This window comes from Cynoglossus semilaevis, chromosome 17 (assembly GCF_000523025.1).
Source record: "Cynoglossus semilaevis isolate Cse_v1.0 chromosome 17, Cse_v1.0, whole genome shotgun sequence".
Lineage (NCBI taxonomy): Eukaryota > Metazoa > Chordata > Actinopteri > Pleuronectiformes > Cynoglossidae > Cynoglossus > Cynoglossus semilaevis.
In genome coordinates this window covers 7,743,612-7,766,627 of record NC_024323.1, presented here as the reverse complement: position 1 = coordinate 7,766,627, position 23,016 = coordinate 7,743,612, and the positions used below count along the sequence as shown (strand labels likewise).

The window sequence follows — 23,016 nt, the reverse complement described above, 5'->3', positions numbered from 1 at the left end:
AAAACAATGTACACAATTCTGAAGATTTTCCAATGAATCTCGGCACTTTTATGACATTCTTTATAAGCAGAAATTCATTTATTGTTGGAAACATAAATATATAAATTATGATTATTGCTGTATTCATCCAATGGGAGCACACAAGAGAAGCAGTAAAGGCTTAGCATCCTGGTATTTATCTTCAGCATGGTCCCTGTTTAACTCAGAACAGTGTTACATCGGAGCGAATGTGAACAGTGACAAAACATCGGCCCGGGAAACATAGCACCAATTAACCAATGGTAACTGTGTACGTGTGTGTGAGTGAGTGTGTGTGTGAGTGTGTGTGTGTTGAACAGACAGCCGTGTTTTCAGTTCATTTCCTTCTTTTTCACTTCCTTCAACTTTACTGACTGTCTCTTTAACCCTGACTGCTTAAAACAAACTTCCTCTGTGGAACAAGTGGACGATGAGTGTTGTTTCTGCACCATATCTGCCCGGTTACACATTCATCCCTCTTTACAGGAAAGGGTAAAATGTTCAAGGAAATTGTTTGCTCCGTCACGGCCACACAGGCTGCTAAGGAGAGAGATTTGTTCTCCTGCCAACCAATGACTAAAGACTGGCCAAACAAGGAGTCCATTCATGCACCTGTCCATTTTGTTTTTGCTGGTTCTTGAAGTTGGACTTTGATCTTTACAGGTACGGGGTGTTTTGTTTGTGAATCAGAGATCATTGGCATTTTCCTTATCAGAGTTGTAGTGATATCAATGGAAAAACATCATCATGTAACAGTGACAAAATACGCAAACACTCACTCACACAACCACACACACCTATTCATTCACCCACAGGTGCACACACACACACAGTCTACCCCTTATCATTTGAAGACATGGACATTTTTTATGATTGGCTACATCAAAGATTTTTGTCATGGCTGTGATAAAGATACAGCACAGCCACCATCACTAAAGTTGCCATGTTTACACCAGTCTGCTCCACCTCTGACACTGATCCACACACACACACACACACACACGCCAACAATCACTTTTATCCCCTCCCTTATCTACAGTATCACACCATCTGCCTGTGTTTTTGCACGGTTCATTGGATTAAATACAGACATTCAACCACAACAAAAGAACATCATTCCTGGTTGGATATGAGTAAGCATAATATATTTCATAACAAAAATAAAGCATCTTCCTCTCACATCACATCTCGTCCCTGCACACATTTACAAGACTTGACATCTTTTAGATATACTGTAATATAATAGGAAAAATGGATGAAGGGAACGACGAAAGTAAAGAGACTGAGATTGTGTTACTGATGATTGCAAAACAACAGACCTTTTTTTGCATGTTCCGAAAACTCTTAATAATATTTCTTGTTCTTTCATACTAGAAGAGACAAAAACCAAAAATGTCCACGTGTATAAATAGTTTGTAAGTAGCGGTGCATCTTGTTCAGGCTGAACTGTACATGGAAGGTGGGAACAGTCACAGACCACCAGAGTTCTCTGAGAAGATCTTTTGTCCATACTCAGAGAAAACTCCAAATTGTTTGACGCTCCATGGAGAGTCATTTGAAAAAAAAAAAATCAAACACCTCCATAACTCTCCGGTGTTTTTCTATATCTGTCTTTCTTCCTTCCTGTGTGTGTGCAAAAGTCATTTAAAGAGGGCAGGGCACTTTTAATGTTGCCCAGCTGGAGGCCGTCCACCGCTGTTTCCTAGTCTGAGCACCAGATTCCCACGAAAGCTTGATTGATCTGTTTTATAGCCATTTCTGTTGCACGTCTTGTTCAAACAAAGTCGGTGAAAATGTTCAACACAAATCCCTTTCATCATCTCCCATCAGGCCTCTGACTGCCCCTGCCTGAGCTCCACAGCACAAGTTCTCTTTTCTTCTTAATCATTGGCAGGTTTCCCTTGTCTAAGTAGGAGGTGTACCACGGAGGAAGTCATCACAGTTTATTCTTGTTATAAGCACCTTTGGCATCTTATATAAATTGTCCGTCTATTAGTTCTGTCTCTCGTCCTTATAGAAAGGTTGGTTTTCTAAAACGAAGGTTGCACAGCAGCGGGAAAGAGCAGGTCTCATGATGATGACGTCCATCGTTAGGGTCCCTCCCACTCTGAAGTCCCTGGTTGTGACTGTTCTCACCTCACGTCCACTGTAGAGGAGAAAATAAAAAGTTCAGCTTAGTGTTTTTACCTTGTACAAATACAACACCCTGTGCATTACATATTTGATGAATCAACTGAATAATAATAACAATAATAATAAAATGTCAATGTGGCTCATGCAAGTTAGAATACTTGTCACAAATACCCCAAAAGCATCTGCATTATGTTTTTTTTCCCCAAATTTGAAAACATTTCAGAATACAATTTTTTTCCCCATAAACCAAACATTTCTTTACGTGACAGGCAACAATTAGTGATTACAACATTAGGATTTCACTGGGGCTGTCATTTTTCTTTATCCAAATCTCAGTTTTTCTTCTTTTGCCATTTTCATACTACTGTTAGCAACTGCACACTACAGTAAATAAGACTCTCTTTTTTTCAGAAAAATTGACAGCCCAAGTTGTGACAAAATGGAACGCTTAAACACCACAAAATAGAAAAAATAAATAAATAGTGCAACGTACTGCAAACATACAGTGGATTTTCTCTTAATTTTTGACAATACCAGAACGCAGAACCTCATTACACAGTGACGTGAAGCAGACGTGCGCGGTTGCATGCGGAGCAGGCTACAAATCAACATGCAGCATTGGGACATAAGACACTCCCTCTTCTCACACTGATTGGCTGTGATGTGATTGGTGATGGTGATTGGCAGAACCTCTGTGGGCCCTGACTGGGCCAGTGCAGCGCCACAAGGTGAGAGGACACCACGGTGCTAAAGTCCTACCTGTTCCCTTCACAGCTCTCCATTGGACTTTGGGCAATGAGTGCAACTTTATTATGTTGCCAATAAATCCTTGCTGGCCCTTAGATTGTTAGGTTTCCTTTTTTTACCCTTAGCCCTACGATGGCCTGGAAACACAAAGTTGGGTAGGGAGGATAGGAAGTTGGGTTAAAAGCAAGCAGCAGGGTTTATAGTACAGATAGAGGTACATCAGCCCGGGGACAGAAGCAGAGAGTGCAAAGATATAACACACTAAATAGTTCAGATGCCTTATCAGCAGATAAACACCTCGCTGTGCTTATCTGCTGTCAGTGCAAAAAGCTTCAGATCAATGCATTGGATTTACCTGCCATGCCGAACAGCCTTTGAACACCGCTCCTTAACACACTGGCGTTAAGCTTAGCATATATATACACACACACCCACACACAACTCATCATACAAGCAGGTGTAAACACACAGGGTTTATAGTTTTGTGATTGCAGACCACCTGACAGGTGTGTCTAAGAGACGGGGTCATTCAGTGCAGAAACCAGTAAGCAGGACAGAAAAGGACCTTCAGGAGAAGCATGAGGAAGCGAGCAAAGGAAGTTGATTTAAAACAACGTAGGACATGGGGGAAAGTCACAGCCTTTAAATTCAATCTCTGAGTTTGAATTTATCTGCAAGGGCCAACACTGGTGACATTCAACCTAAGGACCTGGAATCTTCAGGACAAACTTACTTATTTCTGCATCTGCATGCTCCACCACGTGGTGATGGTGTGATGTGCACACACACTCCAGGTGGTCTTCTAGTCGGACAAACACCTCTTTCAGCTTGGGTTTCCTCCTCACATACTCCACCTTGGCCACCTGAGGAGAAGAAGAAAGAAATGATAAGCTACAGAACCAGGTCCAGCACATTGTTCTTTACCGAGGGGCCATCCGTGAATGCACACACTTTTCAGCCAGTATGCCGAGGCGTAGCACCATGACTGATGACTCTTTCATGAACCAATTTTTAAGAGGAAAAAATAACTACACTGTTGCCTTGTTTCGCTGTGTTTGAAGTGTGACGGCAGAATTCCTCAGAGGAATGATGTATTGAATTGCACTGGCTGTGTCCTCCAGATGATTGGATGTGTAAATATCGGAATAGCATGTATGTCCAAGGGACATAAGGGAGGGAGAGAGAGAGAGAGAGACCGAGGGACATAGTGTGTGCCCTCACACCCAGAGAGAGGTTACTCTGGCAGGGGAAGAGAGACTAAGGCACCCCAGCCTGGAGCATCCACACTGAGACAGACTCACAACCCAACACCCTTTCCTTGTCCAGACATGTTTTAAAACCACATTTTGATTCCTCTTTGGAAAAGTCTTGCTTAATACTGTATGTGTATGAAAGGAAAACAGTTTACACATAGTAATACAGCAGATTCTCCATCATCCTCCTAGATTTCTCACCCCAGTGCTGAGTTATGAAACCTTTATGATCATTCAAGCTGCTGGATAAAGGTGACCCCGAGAGGTCACATCAAGGTTACAATGATTTTTTTGATTGTTTTCGGTGGGGGCCTTTTTCATCAAAGCGCCAAGAACAGGCCAACAACCGCATTTTCCGTAGAGGGCCCCGGGGCCACGGCTTCAGCCGTTGTTGTGGTTGCAGCTCAAGGGTGGATATGTACTGACAATCTCCCTGTGCTCTTCAATGTTATCAAAAACATGGATTTGTGAGTGAGAGTCTCTCTCTCTCTCTCTCTCACACACACACGCACAGACAGATGGAGTGCCAAAAGTGATGAGAAGCTTTCTCGCTTTATCCTGTGGCACCATGCCAAGCCTTGAATCTTGACGTTGAATTAGTCATGCAGACACTTGACTAACCATACCAAGCTGGTCCCCTGCAACAGTCTCCTTTGGTGGAATGAAATAAAAGAAAGAGAGTGATTGGGGGGGAAAAGGGTAAGCAAGCAAGAGAAGTATGCAGTGAGCAAATAGAGGACAATAGTGTCTGGGTTAGCAGCGGTGTGTTTACTGTTATCAGGCTCTGATAGAAAGAAAGACAGACGGGACGAAAGGGCCGTAACAAGTAAGAAAGGAGAGCAGGCGTGTGAACATCACTCACTCAGTGGCATGTACTTGTGTGTGTGTGTTTTGTAGTTTGTGTTACCTGCCTAAGATCATTTCTCATACTGCTGCTGATGTTTTAGGACCAACACCTGGTCCTCATAAGGCAGATCCTCAGGTCTGAGGCTCCGGTGAAAGTTATGAATGAAAGTAGAGCTCTAACAAGAATATCTGCACAAACCCCAGTGTGTGTCTGCTAACAGTGGGGGTTATTTAGGGGGGAGGGAGTGACCATGATCATGACTAGCCTTAAATGACATTCATGTGTTACTCATTAACATTTAGTGTCTGGGTTAGCCACCAGAGACATTTATTTATGCTGACACTAAACACTGTGATGGTAGAAATAGAAGTTATCAAAGTGAAGTAAAAGAACAGAGAGCTGAAAAAAAAAAAACAGCTAAGCTGAGTCTTTATGTGGGCCTTTAAAGGTAGCTACGAGATGACAAATGTCAACACGTTCTTTTTCTTTCATGTTTCTTGTGTGATGTTATGGGAAAGTGATGATGACTATGTCAGCCTTTACTTTTACATCCATATCAAATTTCCATTTCCTCCATTTTTATCTTCAACTGCTTTTAAGGAACACCACTTCTTTATCCAGAGTCAATGACTTCTCACATAAAATATACATCAGACGGGACCCCCATGGTACAACAAGGGGCCCCTCACTCTCTTTGTATAAATCAAGCTCTGAAAAAAATTTCCTAGCAAACCCGGTGCTGAGAAATAGTCCCCTGAGTGGGTGTGGAATGATATCTAGACCAAAAGGTTGAGGTGAGGAAGGGGACTCTGGGATGTGAACCCCCTCAGTTTGTGCTCCGAGTCTCTACGGGCCTCTGTGTGAAGTTGTCCTGTTTGGGTTAATTGGAGATTCCCTGCTCAAACGAGTGCTGATGAGAGCATGATGGGAGGGAAAGTTTCACCGCAGCCTTCCAAGGAAAACACAATGGGGATGTGGATGTGCACTGTGGCCCACCATGAACTGGAACAGTGACAGGAGTGAGGAAAAATAAACAGGAATGTATAGACATGTTGGAAAAAATGGGGGAGGTGAAAGGTGGCAGGGTGTGAGGAAAATTAGGAAATGGAGACACTCAGAGTTTGTTCCCTGCACAGAAGCAACTGTTGTTAGGATGCTGCTGCAGTGACTGAACAGAGGAGGGAAACATCTGGGGGAGGATGATCGGAATGAAGCTTTCTGTGCTGTTGTTTGTCTTAAATTTTAAATCACACATATGAGACAAAACAACACTCTAAAGACTGGCGAGATGATTTGGTGAGGACTGTAGTGAACCGCAGAAGACGCAGAATGAACACCAGACGAAAACAGCTCTGACAACCTGCTGCTGCCCTTCGCTTCAACCCCTGCCATAAAAATAGTCACGACAACGTGTTAGAGTGCTCATCACGAGTGGTGTGTGGAGGACGGTGGAAACAACCGGAGCATTTGTCACTTCTCGTGCAATTGCGATGCCCCAAAAAAGAAACTTCAATGCAGAGGAGCTTGACCACATCATGTGCTCTGCAGCTCTAAACCTCAGAAATTGAAAGAATTGTTTTTACGATCTCAAATATCAAAGTCAGTGTAATCTTTTCACTTCTTTCTTAGAGAACAGGAGTGCAAATGAGATAGACGTTTTGGTGGAGTTAAAGGGAGAAGTAAATAAGATTTTAATGAGAGAGTAAAAACGACAGCCGTGGAGACTGACAGTATGGCCAAATTAAAGAGTGGGAGATCGCTGTTTCACAGAGAGGCAGAAAGAGCGAGGAGGGAGTGAAGGGTATTTCTCATGACAGACTCCAAGACAAAAACGTTAGCCGCTGAAGTCAGTGGGGAAGACTGAAAGGGAGGACAGGAGAAGAGGAGTCAAGGAAAATAAAGAAATGAAGTAAAATATGATTACAGTACGGCTGCTACTTTTTCTGCCCCAACTGATGCATTCCATCTGCTGCAGCGGTAGCCAAACTCTCCCAACTTCTGGCTTGGTCGGAACGCTCCCATGGTCTCTGACCCGGCCCACACCCCCCGCCGTGCACGACACACACACACACATTTATACACACAAACTCCCTCACCCTTCCTCATATAGTAGAAATACTGAGTGAATCAAAGGGAAAATAATTCACAGCTGCAAAGGACTTCAAAAAAGGAGGCCCCTCGTTCCCCGTCTGCCCTACTCCCCCCCTCACATAATCCCCTGGACCCCTCAGACGATCATAAATCATGCTCACTGTATCACCGTCACACTGTCTTTTATTTATGAAACACCCCGTAAGTCAGGGTCCCACACAACCAGTGGGCTACTGCTACTGCTTCCCCCAGCGCCCGGATCTGACCCACTGTCACTGTGTGTGTATGTTAGTGAGTGACTGTGTGTGTGCAGGGGTCAGAGCCAGGGCCAGTGCAGATAGATGTGTGGACCCCCACACTCAGCACTGTGGCTATATCCGCCTGGCCGCTGTCAGCCTCCTCTTTGATCCAGCAGCCATCAACACTTCATTACTTCTGCTGCCCGTCTTCCTCCTCCTGCTGCTGCGGCACATAAATGGCCCTGTCCCCACGCAGCGGTGATGGAGTTCAGTATACAACACACACACACACACAAGCATCTCCTTCACAGGTTTACACAGATGTGCAGTGATGACCCTCTCTGACCTTTGCACTTATGCTGCTAACATTTGCAGCTACTGCACCAAACTCACTGAGAGGAACTGAACTGTCATGGCAGATTATCACATGCTTATGAGCTGTCTAACAGGTCGCCCAGACTGTGACAATCGCAGCAACATTAAAGTACAGCTATTCTATAATGTGTCGATCAGATGATGTGAATAGATACGAGTGTAGATGAGCCTGTTTGAATTATCTTTATGGGGCTTTATATGCATTGTAGCCATAAACAAAATGCAGCACGTACTGTATAAAGCTTACAGCGTCACTACAGTACTTTCCCTGTACATTGATCTCACCACCTACTTTATTTATTCCTGGACTAGAAGACGCTATTAGAACATGTTTCTGCATTTTTGTCTGTCATAAAAATATATATTTTGATACTGATCTAGGGATTCTACAATGAAATCAGACATAGATGAGAGATCAGAGGAAATGACTGTGATATGAAGGATCTACTCTGAAATTCTTTCTCTTTTACTCCCACACGTTCTGTCGTATCTACTGTAAACTGTAGCAAATCTAAGAACGGGAAAAGGCACGATTTTACAGCAAAAGGGCATCAGGGTCTGCCAAAAAGGCGGGTGAGGGGTGGGGGGGAACATGCAATAACCACTGAAGTGAAGCGTGGTGTCACTGAAAGTGCAAAGGGCGTGGAGTGCAGGTCAGAGGAATGCTGGGATGGTGATGAGATTGTGAAAACGTATGCTCATTAAGATTTGAGTCTGACTCTGTCTCACTGCAAAGACACTGGTGTAAAAAATGTAGGTAATCACGGGGGACTCTGGAGTGGACCCGTGGTTACAGTAATCAGAAACACCTGGGCCGTTCCTACTGGGAAAACTTAAACTGTCTACTGTGAACAAGGCCTATGGTTTATGAATGCATTTAGCTGTACTGCAGTACTGTGCCGTCGCCATGCGGACAACACTACTTAATGAAATCTGCAAAATGTATAAAAAAAAACATGAGAACGCATGAGAAAGAACGTGGGAGGGAAAAAATGAAAGAGCGATTTAAAAACCTGCCCTTCTTTTTCCCCCTCAGGTTAGCTGTATTAATGCAGGCTTATTTCACTGCCTCTAAACAGGACTTGTACAGTACAGGACTTGCACAGACCCGTTCTCTTTTTTTTTGGAACCATAACATGAAAAAAAAAAGAGAGGGAAGAATTAATCACCAAAGTTTGCACTAAAAGAAAATGCACAGTGGCATGAGATGGAAAGACACACAGTGCATGTGTTCTATTCCTATCGTTGGCAAACAGAAGCAAAACAAGTCAGAGCTGCAGAGAGCAGACAGGCAACAGTTTTAGTTTTCTAATAAACGCAGGGTGAGGCACAGACTGAACCCCTATTCAGACTGGCAGCTGAGAGGAGAGACAGGAGGGAATAATTTGGCATCAGACAAAGTTTCTCACACACAATACGGCAAATGTCTCCTGACCAGAACGAGTGACCTTTTCTGGGATGCTACGCCTCTCGGCTCCTATCACACATGGCTGGAAGCGCACACAGCCCCGGTGAAAACCGTGCAAAACACGAAGGTTTGTCTCCAGTCTGTGCACTCATTTTGTCCCCCGTGTCACGAGGGGACAGAGTCGCGGAGATGCACGGGTGGCAGCATTCCAGAAATATTTTAATTGAGGCTTAAAGCAGTTTTGTCCACCCTCGCCAGTGTCCCTCCATCATGCCTGGACACTGTGATCATGGACAGAGCTTCTATTGAGGATGAGGAGGCTATTCAGAGACAGAAACGTTTGCAGGCAGACAGACAGACAGACAGACAGACAGGGTGGTGCTGTATATCAGAAGTTGACTCTCTTACAGCGTTGTGAGTCAGCATTTCTGCTGGATTCTGTGCCCTGTACCCCTACAATGGTCAGCTTGTCAGTGCGGTACAAACCTCTGTACTCTAGGACTCAAAGAGAGGATCAGAGAACAAGTCCTCCTATCCATAATGAAATCTCCTTGACCTGTGCCAATATGCCAAGGGGAAGGAGGCGCAGCAGCAGGCGGGCTTGGTATTTGTTTTATTACTCTGCAGGTCTGTTTGAGGCGGCATCTATAAAGCCTTGCACGAGGAGCGGGAGAGAAGTCACTGTTCTGGTTACCACCGTCAGACAAGACCACGGTGATTAAAGAGCAGTGACAATGGAGCGCATACATAGATTCAAAGAGGAACACAAACATAGCTGGAGTGTTCCAGGCCATCCTGTTTATCCTACAGTTGTCGTCTACTCATCCTGAGCAGAGGACATAACTCCCATACCTCCAAACAGAGCTGGGCACCGGCTAACAGGCTGTTAGTGTAAATACAGCAAAAAATACGACTCAACTCCTGCCCTCATGTCTCCCATGATGCTCTGCAGATGGGCATGTTTTCAAGCAGGTCATGCCTCCCTGTTTTCACAGAGAAGAATGGCCAATCACAGAGCTCTACAGCGACCAGTGACACTCAGATGTTCTCAAGACACAGGAAACTTTTCTCTCTCTGTCTGAGTGCTCAACAGATGTCTTGGCGGAAAATAGCAACAATCCTTTCTCCCTGTTTTCACTATCTCCTCCTGTTCACTTGTGCCTGATGGTGAAGCTACCAATGAAAACCAGTAGTAGAGGAAAGAAGGGAGAGGTGATTGGCTGAAATTTAAGAAGTGAGGGGAAAAGGGCAGCGAATGTCAGAGGGGTGAAATGGAGAGTCAGAGTTTACACTGAGACTCCAAAGAACCGCAATCTTTTTCACTTCACAAAGGGGTGGCAGTGAGTTTTGACAGAGCAACAGTAGAGAGAGAAAAAAAGATAATGTAGGAAAGTAGTGTGACGGAAGGAAACCTAAACTGGCGTGTCATGTGATTTACTTACCTGTAAAAGAGGACAGTGGGTTGTAAGTTGCTGCTGAGGCGTGTATTTGCAACTATGGTACTACAAAGTACTATGAAGTAAGTAAGTGAAAGGCTTTTTAGGAGGCATCTGTTTTAACTTTTAGTCACCAGGTTATGTGATGACATACACCAATAAAGATAGTAAAACCAAAGCAGACATTTTGGTGCTCTCATAACATCAAGTAAGAGCAATTTATTTGTAAACTTTCCAGAATCTAACACTAGAGGGAATATATTTTCATTTTTCATTTTAATTAACTTAATCTTGACGTGACCTTTTATTCAGTACTTCTACTCCCATTCTGTTAGTTTTACCTTAACGGTGCGGTGGTGCCTGCGGGAAGGGTGGCAGCGCATGTTACTGGTGTTGCAGCAGCCCGTGCAACGTTTCACCTCCACGCAGGGCGGCCATATCAGAAAGTTGGCAGATGTCGGATCCACCTGGCTTCTGGGGATCTCGTAGATCACCGTCCGTGTCTTACACACCGCTGGGACCGCCTCCTCCACTGTAAGAAAAACAAAGAGAGGGAGTGTGAGAGGGTGGCGTGATTTGGATGCTTTCTAATGAACGCTCAGTGGCACGTTTTCCAGATGCGAGCACATGCTGCTGTATTGTTGTAATTTGTCCATTCTTCTCCAGGGTACTTCTTTTTGCATTCCTTCCGTGCTCATCTTTTGATGACTCACTTGATGTGGGAGCTGTTTGTCTTACCTCAAATCACACCCAACTTGCTATAATGCTCTTAAGGCGATCTGCTATCCAAAGAGCTGATCTCATATCAGCTAAGGAGCTTTGGGATAAAGTCAGTCAGACACAAAGAGACTGCAGCTTTGTTCAGACGCCTTACCGGGGTTAATGCAGCATGACTAGTCCAGAAAACCTTTACATCCAACAGTGAGAAATCTAATAATGGCCTGTGACCCTGCTGGCCTTGGTGAACGTAGGGAGGCAGTAAGCATTCCCTTCAGATTTAATGCCCCAGCAGGCACTCAAACCTGGACCTGTGACGGCGCATGTACAGTAAGATGCCATTATGTTGTAAAGTGGACATGTGTTTCATGTCCAGCCTGTGAGGGCTTTTGTAGACAGCTGCCTAATAGGTGCACTGTATTATTTACATTTGGTGCACCGTACATGTATGAAATCCAACCAGGCCCTTTTATCCCACATAGCATTTCAGGCTGCACTGTGTCTTAGCACTGATTGCAGACTACATGTTGTTCTCCACGCCTCGATCAGATATCGTACCGCGTGGCGCTTTATGAAGAAATCTGACTGAGAGCCCAGGCGCGTTGCAACTTGAACCCTGAATGCCTGGAATTTCCACGCTCAAGGATATATTTCTCTCCTGACGCGTGTGCCTTAGATCTCCGAGCCCTGGGCCAATTAAAAGACTTCATGTCAGATGTCCTGTTCAACCTCACACACTAGACTTGTTTCTCATGCTTCCTTGATTGCCATAAATACTGGTTTAATGTCTTCATTATGGTTCCTTTTATCCACACGAGAAGCCATATAAAAGCCACTAACTATTAGCCTTGTTTGCAATTAGCGTAAATTGATCGGTTCCCTCCCCTGGGAACTACTATGTCACGGGTGATATTTTTAAGTTGGAGGTTATTTTTGCAGCATCATGACAAAGTTGTGATGAATTCATTACTAAATGTAAACAAGAGTTTCTAAGCCACAGAAAGTCGCACTCACTGCTGGAACTCTATGAAAAGAGATTGATGATAATGTTTGGTGACATTTTGCAGGAAATGTTTGTTTGTTTGTCCTTTTCGTATCTGATGTTTATTGAAATAAATTTAAATGACACATCGGTCGTGTCCATTCCTACTCACCAAGACTGCGCTTGCGTCGGCTGTGGAGCTGGGTGCTCTTCAGGTCATTGTATTGACTCTGATGACGGGAGTAGTTCTTGTGGAGGCTGTGGTGTTTGTGGTACTTGTGCTGCTCGATCACATCATTTCCCGTACCTCATCAGAACAGAAGGCAGCCGTGTTAATGATGTCACACAGAGAGAAGGCAAAACACACAAACACAACAGACTTATTCAACCAGTAAATAAGCTATGAGTGTGTGACCGCCGCTGCAACTTTCACAGTGTCGATAGACTGTGGTTGCTGTCTGGCCAGCCACATCAGAAGGCCACCGTTGATGTTTTCATATACCCTGTTCCACAACAAACGAAAAGTCGGTTAGTCACGCGACCGTAATGACATGTTTGCTTCCAGATGGCTGCCTTTGCTGCGTGTAACACATTCCCTTTATGTCTAATAGGTCCCTACTGCATTGTGATTTGCGGGGCAAAGGGTCAGGCGACTGCTGACAATCACAAATTGGCGTAAACAGTCCACGGTGCAAACAGGGTGCAAACAGGAGGCCCAGTTTAACACAGACTTCCGTTTAATTGCGAGCTTTGTGTGTCAGCCGTTCTTACTCATTTATTTGGCCAGAGATTTCCCAGCAAGAATAAAGAACTGAGATGCAGGTGAGTCAGCACGGGCTTTCAAAAAAAAAAACAACAAAGAAAAAACAGCCAGCTTTCTCAGACACACTAAAAGGAACTAAAATGGTAATTTAACAGGTGGTACTCAGCCGCCATTATACCTGCTCCTAATTAGTGGTTTGGTGTCTCTCATTTAACCCAAAATGTTTGCTTTTGCAATCATTCCCCAGCTCGGAAAAGTACATGTTGTGCCGTGCTACAAAGCAGACTCATGAAAGTTTGCTAACTGCAGTCTAATATAGCCGGCTCAGTTAATTCACGGCCACGGTCACCTGATAAAGCCTGCTTGTTTTGGTCCCCACCCAGAATATGACTAGGTACAGAGTGCCACAGCAGCAATAAAATGATAAAAACCTGTTGGCAGGATACTGCCGCAGCAGAGTCTGAGTGTGTTTACTAAGTGGGTGGGTCACCCCGTCTGTATGTACAGCTAACCCACCCACTTGCCTGGACAACACAATCCTTCAGCGGTACAATCAACATCAACCTGCACTCTCAGCTACGCAAACTTCTCATTATCCTCCTTAACAAACTAAAACCCAATGTACACCAGCAACAAAGCTCAGCCAAAGGAAAACACATTCCACTCTTCCTGTTTCTTTGTGCCGTGGCACCAGAGTCACCTGAAGGGATTTTTGTTTCTCCATCTCTATCCAGTCTACCTTTGAGATTGGTTGTTTATTTTGGTTTGGATAAATTCTGTATGGGAATTTCCTTCTAGTCTCCGAGTCTTTACTTGTACACAGTCAGTCAGTGAGTTGGCCAGTGACCCAGAACCAAGTGCTCGCACACAAAGGATGTTTTGACTGAGCTGAGGAGTCAAGCTAGACGATAATGGATGGCACTAGGTCTGTGGAGCATATTGACTGATATTGTTTGTAGAGGAGTTCTAAAGGACGTGAAACGGCCACATACCAACACGGTCGTTGGTTACAAATGATTCTGTTTCTCTTCAGAAACAATGCAGCTGTCATTTGGCACATTAGAATCTCTGTCATATATCATCAAGTGGAAAAGTTTTTGAGATGAGTGTCTTGATGTCCATATTTATTTTTGAGACTTGAGAAAATGAGGCTGCATTTTGTGACCAGCTGCATTCGCTATTTGTTTTATATGGTTTACGGTCTGTAGATGCAGTAAATCTGTCTGTATTGGCAGTAAAGGACATAGAGTGTATGTGCAGACAAACACCTGCACCGTCTGCCCTGTCAAGTGGACTCATCGCAACAGCATCTTTTTAGAACTGCTCGCTGACAGAACACCCACTGTGCTCCTTTTTCAATCACACGTCCCTCTTTTCATCTTCCCCCATCAGATGAGGACAGCAGTAAGGGAGCGTCAAACCGCTGGCCACCCGGAGACAGCTTTTGTCAGAGTAGAGAGGGTATAAAAGGAGGGAGGGCATAAAGAACTCCTTTATAGACTGACAGAGTCCATTTTTCAGGCCAATAAAACAACCTTTCTGTTGTGGGTTTTTTTTTCTGTTCACAGGACGTTGGAAAGGGGAGAAAAGTGTAATCAGAGTGAGCTGGCAAAAATAATTAGACAAGACAAGAGAATAAAAAGGGACCTGAGAGGAAAGGTTAGAGGGTGGAGGCAGGAAAAAGTAAAGTGAGGTTCTTGGCTCCTCTGCTGGTTCCAGGTGACTAAGACTCAACAGTGACAACTCCAGAGTGTTGTCAAACAGACAAGACAGGAGAAAACAGGGCAGGAGACAGTCTAGAGCCATGAGTCACACTTTAGTGGTTGTCAAATTAATCACTCCATCAGTGAGACCTTTGACTCCTGCCCTCCCATTGTTCCATTACACCCCGTCCTCCCCAGCTGCAGTGAGAGTCACCGTAACTCTCCAGCTGCCTTTCCTTTTTTTGTGTCAACGTTTATTTAGGTCAAACAGCTTTTTCTTCAGAGTGAATGCAGGTACGAAGCTCAAGGTTTTTGTTTCTTAGAGACTGTATGTACCAACTAAACAGAAGGTGGACCGACTGCCAGCTTGTCAAAAGCAGAGCAGATTGCACAACGGCTTTCGGCCCGGGTGAGTGAAGTGTGGCAGGAAAACAAACTCCAGAATCCAGCTCCTACCTTCACCTCCATCCAATGTCAAGAGTCAGGTTCCCTTTTCTGTCAAAGTCTTTCACTGAGAGAGAGATAAGAGCAGGCGGGCTGGAGGAGGAGGAGGATGAGGAAGAGGAGGGGCGGGCTGGAGGAGGAGGAGGAGGAGGAAGAGGAGTGGGACAAGGTTGAAAAAGAGGAAAAGCAGGCAGAGGAGCACCTCAGGGGCCAGACGACCCTCTGCAGACTGCAGCAGGGAGAGCTCGTCTGTCACCCAGGGCTGTAGACACTGTCTCTGCATCATATAGACAGAAAAACAAGTGCAAAGGTTGCACAGAGCAACCTAGTGCTGGTGTCCTGACTCATCTGTCCTGAAACACCTGACTTATGAGGTCAGTCTGAAAAAGTCTGCGATAATCAGGATGTAAAGCAAGTGCTGCTTATGTAAAAACACACTTAGACCAATGAAGTACTAGACACACACAGAGTTTTTTAGACGCCATAGTTGTGCAAGATCTGACAGATATGGTCAAATATTCAGTATCTTTGGCTTTACGTCCCCTGTCCTGGTTGACATGCTATACCATGTGGCCTACAGCTCATTCTATACTGGTAGCTTTACTGCCCCTGCCATTTGCAACAAAAGCACTGAAAATACCCCTGTGGCTGGCGTCAAAGGTCTTTTAATGGGCAGGCCCGGGCTGCTGAGCTGGCCCTCAGACAGATTTATGTCCTCGTAATAATTATCAGCCTACTACTGTTACCCCGAAGCATTCCTCTGTTTGAAGAGAGACATTTTAATTCAATTATAAACACTTTTTGGCGCTCCAGAGATTTATTAGTGGGATCCAGCATAAGCCGATCACTGATGTGTGGAGCAGGTCTGTTTGGACTGCACATTATAATTAGCTACACTAATGGCGTGGGGCTAATTGTTAGTTCATAAGATAAGAAAATGTTAGCATACAGGAGGGACAGTGCTGCCTCAGTGCTGCTGAGCTGAATACAAGTTTTGAGGTTTCTAATGAGCTATGACCTGCGTGGCAGCTTACATCAGCGCGGGCTGTTAAAACAAATTAAGTAATTACCTATTTCTATCAACAAATGACTGGAGGAGACCTCTAAATGTGATGTATGGCCGGAGCCTGAGTAAATAGAGGCTCATGTTGAAGGGAAACAGCTTCTTCTAGCACACTCCTGTAACTTAATCTACTGTAAGACAGTCTGAGATAGACATGTCCGCTGCCACAGAAGACGCAGCACCTCCAAGAACACGAGGTAAAGAGGACCAGGCTGACCTGTTTACAGCACCACATAAGGTCCATTTGCTTCCAGGACGGTTTATGAGGGTCAGGAGAACGGGCGCAGATAAATGAGGAGGTCCAGGTTAATGTGTGCCTTTGTCGCATGTGAATCACACGCAGCTTCTGCCCCGCAAGCACGCGATAACTGCATTTGGCAGCTCCAAGATCTCTCAGCCATTTCCTGTACATTGCTGTGGTCATGAGCCAAACTCCACTGACACCCTGCTGCTAATTATGACTACCAGCGTGTGCCAAAACAACAGCTATCCCTCTGTCATTACACTTAAAACAACTTCAACATCTCACCTAACTGCACTTTATTAAAACTTCCTCGGCTTCCTCGGTCGGCTATTGGACACTGGAGGATTCATTGAACGGTTGCCCAGGACCACAGAGTTCATTCATGACTCACTAGCACACACTTGAAATCAAACCCTTGACCTTTTGGTTTGAAGGCAACCTTTTCTACTCATGGATTTACACAAGATGCACAGTCATTTTACAGACTTTTAATATACTGAGGATAGAATCATTAGCCTCCCCCAGGCTTTCACAAGATATTTAATGTTTTTTATAGAAATTATATGAGATTAGATATTTATTACGTTTTTGTATCGCCCACTGGATCAGTTTTGTCAGACGAAGACACTTGAATCTTCCTGAAGAAAACATCTCTAATAAATTTGAAATAAGTCCTTATGAAGACCCCCACCCCCCAGTTTGGAGTCAAGTCCTTGTGAAATATTGCATGTTTAAAATTCTTCTCCTCATTCACGTCATTAGAACTGTTTTTGGCACCTGCCTTTGCATGAGGAACATTTCTAATAAGGTGTCAGTAGATAAATGAAGGTGATAGATGATTTCATGAACAGATACATTTTTCAGTCAGGTGATTGATGCCCCCCACCCCCTCCCATTTCTCAACGACAGCACTTTGTGATGTGGTTCATTATATTTAGACACATTTTGGCCTGCACTTTTTTTTATCTAGAGTTCATGATCAGGAAATGAAATACTCCTATGTTCTTGAGAAAAATGCTGAAGGGAAAGTGCTGGTTGGTGCAAAAATAAGTATTTATAGCCATCAAAATGACTTTACAATATTTTTTATAGCAGTATAACAATGTGGTTCCAGATGATTTGTTTACTTTTCAGGTGTTCCGAAACACAAGTGTCACTAATGACCTGAAACATTAAGGGGGTCACTGGTGCGTAAACAGAACATTCTACAAAATAAAAAAGCTCTTTCAGGCTAAAAACAGGGTTTCTAAACACCGCTGCATAGATTGAGTATCTAGAACTCAAGTGATGAAAGTAACAAGAGGCAGAATTTACCTACGGAGTCTATCTCCAGTAGCCGCTGGAGGTCGCTGATGCTGTGGATTTCACTGTGGGACAGTCTGTCTATCAGCTCCTGGGGAAACTCCACTTCCTTCGGGGAGGGAGGGGGCAAAAAGAAATCAAACAACAGAGGAAAGTTACAGAGGTGTGTTGGGTCAGTGGCTGAACATGTGTTTATGAGTGTGTGTGTGTGTGCATTGTTTGTCTGCGACGGTTTTGCAACTATGTGTCTTCTAACACCGCGAAGCCCCTCCAGACAGTGCTACAACATACAGCGGAGCTGAATCCCCTCGTGGAGTTAATTAATACCCCTCCACCTCCCCATGATATTCTATACAAGTAGAATGTAACGTTTTTACAATAGTGAAATCGGCATAAATGTTTTTAATGAAGGGTTTTGAAAAGACGTATTAAAGACACATTTGACGGTGAAAAATTATACTGTGACGTGTAGGTGCATTGCCGAATTAAACAGCGGATTTCCAAATACACGTCCATGCGCTGAAATACTATTTTTCTACTCGTGTTTCTGTGTGGATTGAGAAATCATCCCAAAAACTGTTTGTTTTCCAAAGGGATTTGGAGGCCGGGACGCGCCGTGCCAGTGTAAACCTCAGCAGTGCACTTGTTGCGGCGCTGCACCTCAGCACCTCAGCTGGAGCAGCGTTACAGAAACTGTGCCTATTTATAACAGCCCGGAGCGGTTCCCATGAAGGAGCGTAGCCCAACCAAAACGTTTGCCCAGTTGGCGCTGGCTACTACTAACAGATTTGGCACAAAAGCCAAAAATAACTGCGATACGCGTCCCGTCATTTTGGTTCTCAAAGGCCTCAGTCACTGCGCCTCATGGTTACTGAGGCATTTTTCCCCTTAAACGCTGTTGTTTAGATATTGGTTCTATTTTAGGAAGTTCGGGAAAAAAAACCTTTTAGGACGGTTGAGATGTGCATAAGAATGAAAATATCTCTAAATGATCAAGATTACATGCTCATTCATTCTCGTCTATAATTAACTAGTTAGTAATTATCAAACTTTTCAATTTGCAGTCACATGTTGTTTTTTTCATGCATGCACAACTGCGCGCAGTGAGATCTTTGCACCTTCACAGGCATAAAAATCCCGCACTAGTGTTTACGACCCGGGGCCAAGTGGACCCCAGGCTGTGTGGCCCCTCACAGACTCCCAGACTAACCTGTAATAACTTTACCTCAGCGCTGACCAGCAGCAGGTACGCCGTCCACAGCAGGAAGTGACAAAGTGCAGCTCTCATCTCCCTTTAATTTTGACTGAACACCAAATGAGCAAAAAGTGTGGTGATGGTGTAGGAGCCTCAGAGTCGCTCCTGGCCCCACGGGATCCACAACCATCCCCTCAAAGAGGGGGAGAACCGGGGTGACAGAGTCAGACTCTGTAGGAAAAAAAAGCTGATTTAGGTAGAAACTGGACTCTGTTTTTTCTTTCTTTATTCACATTCAGCCGCAGCGTCCTCGTCACCAAAGCCCCACATAGCTCCTCAGGCGCAAGTGGAACAATCCCAGCAGACAGGGCTGACGCGCATTGCACTTGTCCTTTGCTCTCTCGCAAATTGGCCTTGAAACGAACCCTGCCCAGTCCACACACACACACTCGCTTTCTCTCTTCTTATATTCTGAACCGCAGCTAAGACGCGCGGCTGTGCCTTGAGAGTCCTCGGAGAGTATAATCCAAACGAGGAGCTCCTCTGAGGAGAAGACCAGAGTGGAGAAAGTTGTCCGTGCCGTGTCTTGCCCTGCTCCCCGGAGCCCGTGTGTCCTGCAGCAGCTCAGAGACTGTGTGAGACTGTGCAGTGAATGAAGTCAGAGCGCGTCTGAGCTGCTGTATATAGAAAAGCAGCAGCTTGGTGCCAGTTGCGCCTCCCCTCGCGTTTCAGTGATGGTGCATCTATTCTGCTGAGGGGAGCTGGTTGGTTGGTTGCTTGGATGACTTCAGACTTCAAGGGCATGCCCCGACCCCTCCCCCAGCCTGTGTATGTATATATATGCCCCCTTAGCATTGCTCTCGGTCCAGAGCTTTGAGCTGTAAATGATATTGATTATGTCCTAATGCCCCAAGTGAGGGGTAAAAAGAAAGAAGGATGCTGATGAGGAGATGCTTCACTCACATTTTCCTCAATGCACTGATTTAATTAAAGAATATGTAGCAAAATGAATTAAATATTTATTCACGTCTCAGTCATTTTTTAGGATATTAAATGATTTTCGTGACAGCAAGAAGCAGAATTATTTATCAGCCACACTCTTCAGCACATCTGAGTCAGCGGTGAGTCATGGGGTCTGAGGATGATGATGTAATAATAACTCATGTCCTCTTAATGGTTTGAAGAGATCATTATTTTATCATCTTCTTCTTCTAGTGTAAAAGGTGATGTAGCACAACAATTGTTGTATAGATCGTGGTCCCTATATTGTCCAAGATACACAACTCGTCTGTCTGTCCAGTTTAGGGCTGATTCAAAGTCTAAAATGGAGCAATAAGACAACTGTCCTGATCTCTTGACTTTCCCCCCTGCACGGATTTTCAACCAACCACAAACAGAGCTGAAAGCTGTCGTAATATGACAACCTTTTATTATTATATCAGGTTTCAAGCTGCAAAATGAACAAAAAGTTTCTGATTCAATCTTCTATAAAAACACTGAGGAACACCAGCACAGTGTTAGCAAGAGATAATCCAAGCGTTGTCATCCGTCCTCTGTCTCTGTCTTTTTGTTTTCACTAGAACAAACTGATCGATGTTAGTTCCATTTATATTAGCTGGTCAAGATGTTGTCCCACATCGGTTTGTCTTTTTCTTCGTTTCCCGCCTGCCATAAAGTTCTCTGGCGCCCCCTAGTGGAGGTGAGCCACCTGTAGACTAATTTAATGAAGGTAGTCCTTTGACAGTAAGACAACCATCATCTCATGCAGCGTTTTAGAACCTCCTGAAGATGAGTCCAGAACCATCTCATGTTTGAAGGTGCCAGGTCTGATTTTTTTCATGACAGGAGCAGATCTGAGCTTCAGGTCATTCCAGGCATGAGGTGGTGACCCCCAGCAGGTTGAGACATGTTGGAGCTTTAAACACTGGACAGTGGAGGTCTGTGCCTCATACAGTCACACTACAGTCAAACTATCCCCCCAACACCTATATGTGTGGCCATGACAGGAAGTGACCACTTATGTTCAGGTTAACGACAGACTGGTTCTGACCTGTTTTGATGAGGCTGGAGGTAGCATGGAGCTGTGCTGTGCTGGGAGGTCTGGGAGGAGAGCCCGGGGCTCTGATAAACGAGGCCTCTACTTGTAGCGGCACAGACACACAGACCCGGACCGAGACGATGTGCACGCCGTACACGCGTTCTCAGCCACAGGTTACAATCAGCGGGGAGCCATAGGTCAGTCAGCCAGGTGGTCTGCTCGCCCGGGGCCACTGAGGCTGGAAACAGTGTGTGGAAAAGAAGCTCCACAGCAGCTGGTGGAGTAATGGATGGAACTGTTTTGTTGGGCTGTAATGTTATTTATTAGTATGTTATATAATACAGGTGAATATTCCATTGTAGTAATATAACATCTGTACAGAAATAATTCAGTGCAACAACAAATATTTTTATCAACCTGGTAATGCAAAATACTATGTTTTGGACATATTTTAAATTAGAAATCCATTACAGGAATCTTAGTAAAGATAGCTTTATACGACTGCTTAAAAGAAATCCATTACAGGAATCTTATATATTTTACACCCTGTAAAGATAGCTTTATACGACTGCTTAATCATATAATGCAATCTGTTTGTTCTCAACATTTAAGTTAGCTTAAAGCCTGAAAAAGAGGGGAAAAACATGAGCAAAAAGAGCCTATAAGTAACTGAACAAAAAACTAAAAATAATTATAAATAAATAAAATAAAATATGAACAAAATTATAACCAGTCTTTACTCCAGGAACATCTTTTAGGTAACCAAAATAAAAAAAAAACAAAATGCTAAAAGTGTTCCCTGTCTACCACCACCATCAAACTAAACTAAATAGGGGAAAAAAAATAGGCAATAGATGAGGCCAAGCTAAATATCTAAAAATGTCAGAAACAGAAAAAGGAAACAAAAGAATGTGTAACCTGCTTCCATAATCACCTATTCCAAATATTTTCAAAGCAGATTCTCCTTTCTTTTAATGTCACATGACTCATTCATTACCAAGTCTTTATCTAAACCACATTAGTTCTAATGATGATGTTGTCATGGCTCCATTACAGGTCAGACTCACTGCCTGCCTGTGCACTCTCACTGAAGTGCATGATTCATGTTTGTTGTACTGTAGTTGTTTTCACTCCTTGTCGGGGAAAGTCCGAGTCAGAGAGAACGGTGTCAGGTGAAGTGGTGAGCAGAGGAAAACAGCAGGTGAAGATGATGCACTGCATTCCTTCTCCCCCCTGTTTCCATCTGGGATTTACTGTCTGCGCTTTTGTGCTTTTATTTAAATGAAATTTCAGGAATAACTGAGACACAGCAGGTGTTCAAGATATATGGACAATATATGGAGCACTACACTCTATATGATTAAATCATCAGCAAATATAGTACAGTGTCTGATGAAGGCTGAGCCTTGGAAACACCTGAATGACTTTTATCACAGTAACAGCACCACCTTGAGGTCACAGAAAAAAAAATTGTACGCTTGTATCCAAAGTGTTGCAGGTTAAAATCCTGGTTCTGGTAGGACTGTGTTGTGTTGAGCAAGCACTAGTAATCCAGTGTGTCACATCAGCTATAAACAAAGAGTCATTTCACCTAGAGGGATTATTGACACACTGAAAAAAATGTTACATTTTGTTGGAAGAGAATCACCTTCACTGTCGTTGTACAGATGATTTACATTTAAGAAATGATGAAATCCCTTATAAACAAGTGAAAATCTTGACTCAACAAAAGCCAAAAAAAAAGACAGACACCCAGAGTCACTCTGTGGGAGGAGAAGAATAAATGAAAACAACAGGAGTCAGAAATCATTGCCTTCCCTTCTTTTCAGCACAAGCTATTAGGCAAGATGTTTACTGGCAACTGAGGATTGTGTACCTAACAACATTAACCCATTACAGTGTTTTATAGATGCTGCTGTACAGTAATTCCAGCCGTAAAGACTTTGCGGAGAGGACTTGGAGATGACTCCTGGTTCTCTCCCCACTGGGCCACACAGATTCACCCTGTGAGAAGTGTA

The 23,016-nt window shown here is 44.1% G+C and overlaps 1 protein-coding gene and 1 long non-coding RNA gene across 8 annotated transcripts in view; one reads left to right on the top strand and one right to left on the bottom strand.

The window, feature by feature from the left end:
- The window catches only part of LOC103393041 (uncharacterized), a 102,773-nt gene that overhangs the window by 23,501 nt on the left and 56,256 nt on the right, over nt 1–23,016 (top strand). The window lies entirely within an intron of this gene.
- pdgfab (platelet-derived growth factor alpha polypeptide b) lies at nt 57–19,667 on the bottom strand. 3 transcript variants are annotated; one of them, XM_008329852.3, is made up of 7 exons: nt 18,976–19,667; nt 17,778–17,874; nt 12,419–12,553; nt 10,889–11,079; nt 3,632–3,761; nt 2,911–3,035; nt 57–2,164 (listed from the first exon to the last, which is right to left on the bottom strand). In XM_008329852.3, the coding sequence occupies exons 1-6, from the start codon at nt 19,051–19,053 to the stop codon at nt 2,962–2,964; spliced, it is 705 nt and encodes a 234-aa protein (XP_008328074.1). In that variant the 5' UTR covers nt 19,054–19,667; the 3' UTR covers nt 57–2,164; nt 2,911–2,961. The 3 variants fall into 3 exon arrangements, with proteins under 3 accessions (XP_008328074.1, XP_008328076.1, XP_008328078.1); XM_008329854.3 differs by having other exon boundaries at nt 18,991–19,662; XM_008329856.3 differs by lacking the exon at nt 2,911–3,035 and having other exon boundaries at nt 18,976–19,648.

What these genes read in the sequence shown, in the direction of transcription:
- pdgfab (XM_008329852.3), bottom strand. Translation starts at nt 19,053, where the DNA reads ATGAGAGCTGCACTTTGTCACTTCCTGCTGTGGACGGCGTACCTGCTG. An exon ending in ACTGGAGATAGACTCCGTAG is followed by an intron (nt 12,554 to 17,777) that starts GTAAATTCTGCC and finishes TGTTCTGATGAG; the next exon opens with GTACGGGAAATGATGTGATC. An exon ending in GCATGCAGATGCAGAAATAA is followed by an intron (nt 3,036 to 3,631) that starts GTAAGTTTGTCC and finishes TTGTGTTTCCAG; the next exon opens with GCCATCGTAGGGCTAAGGGT.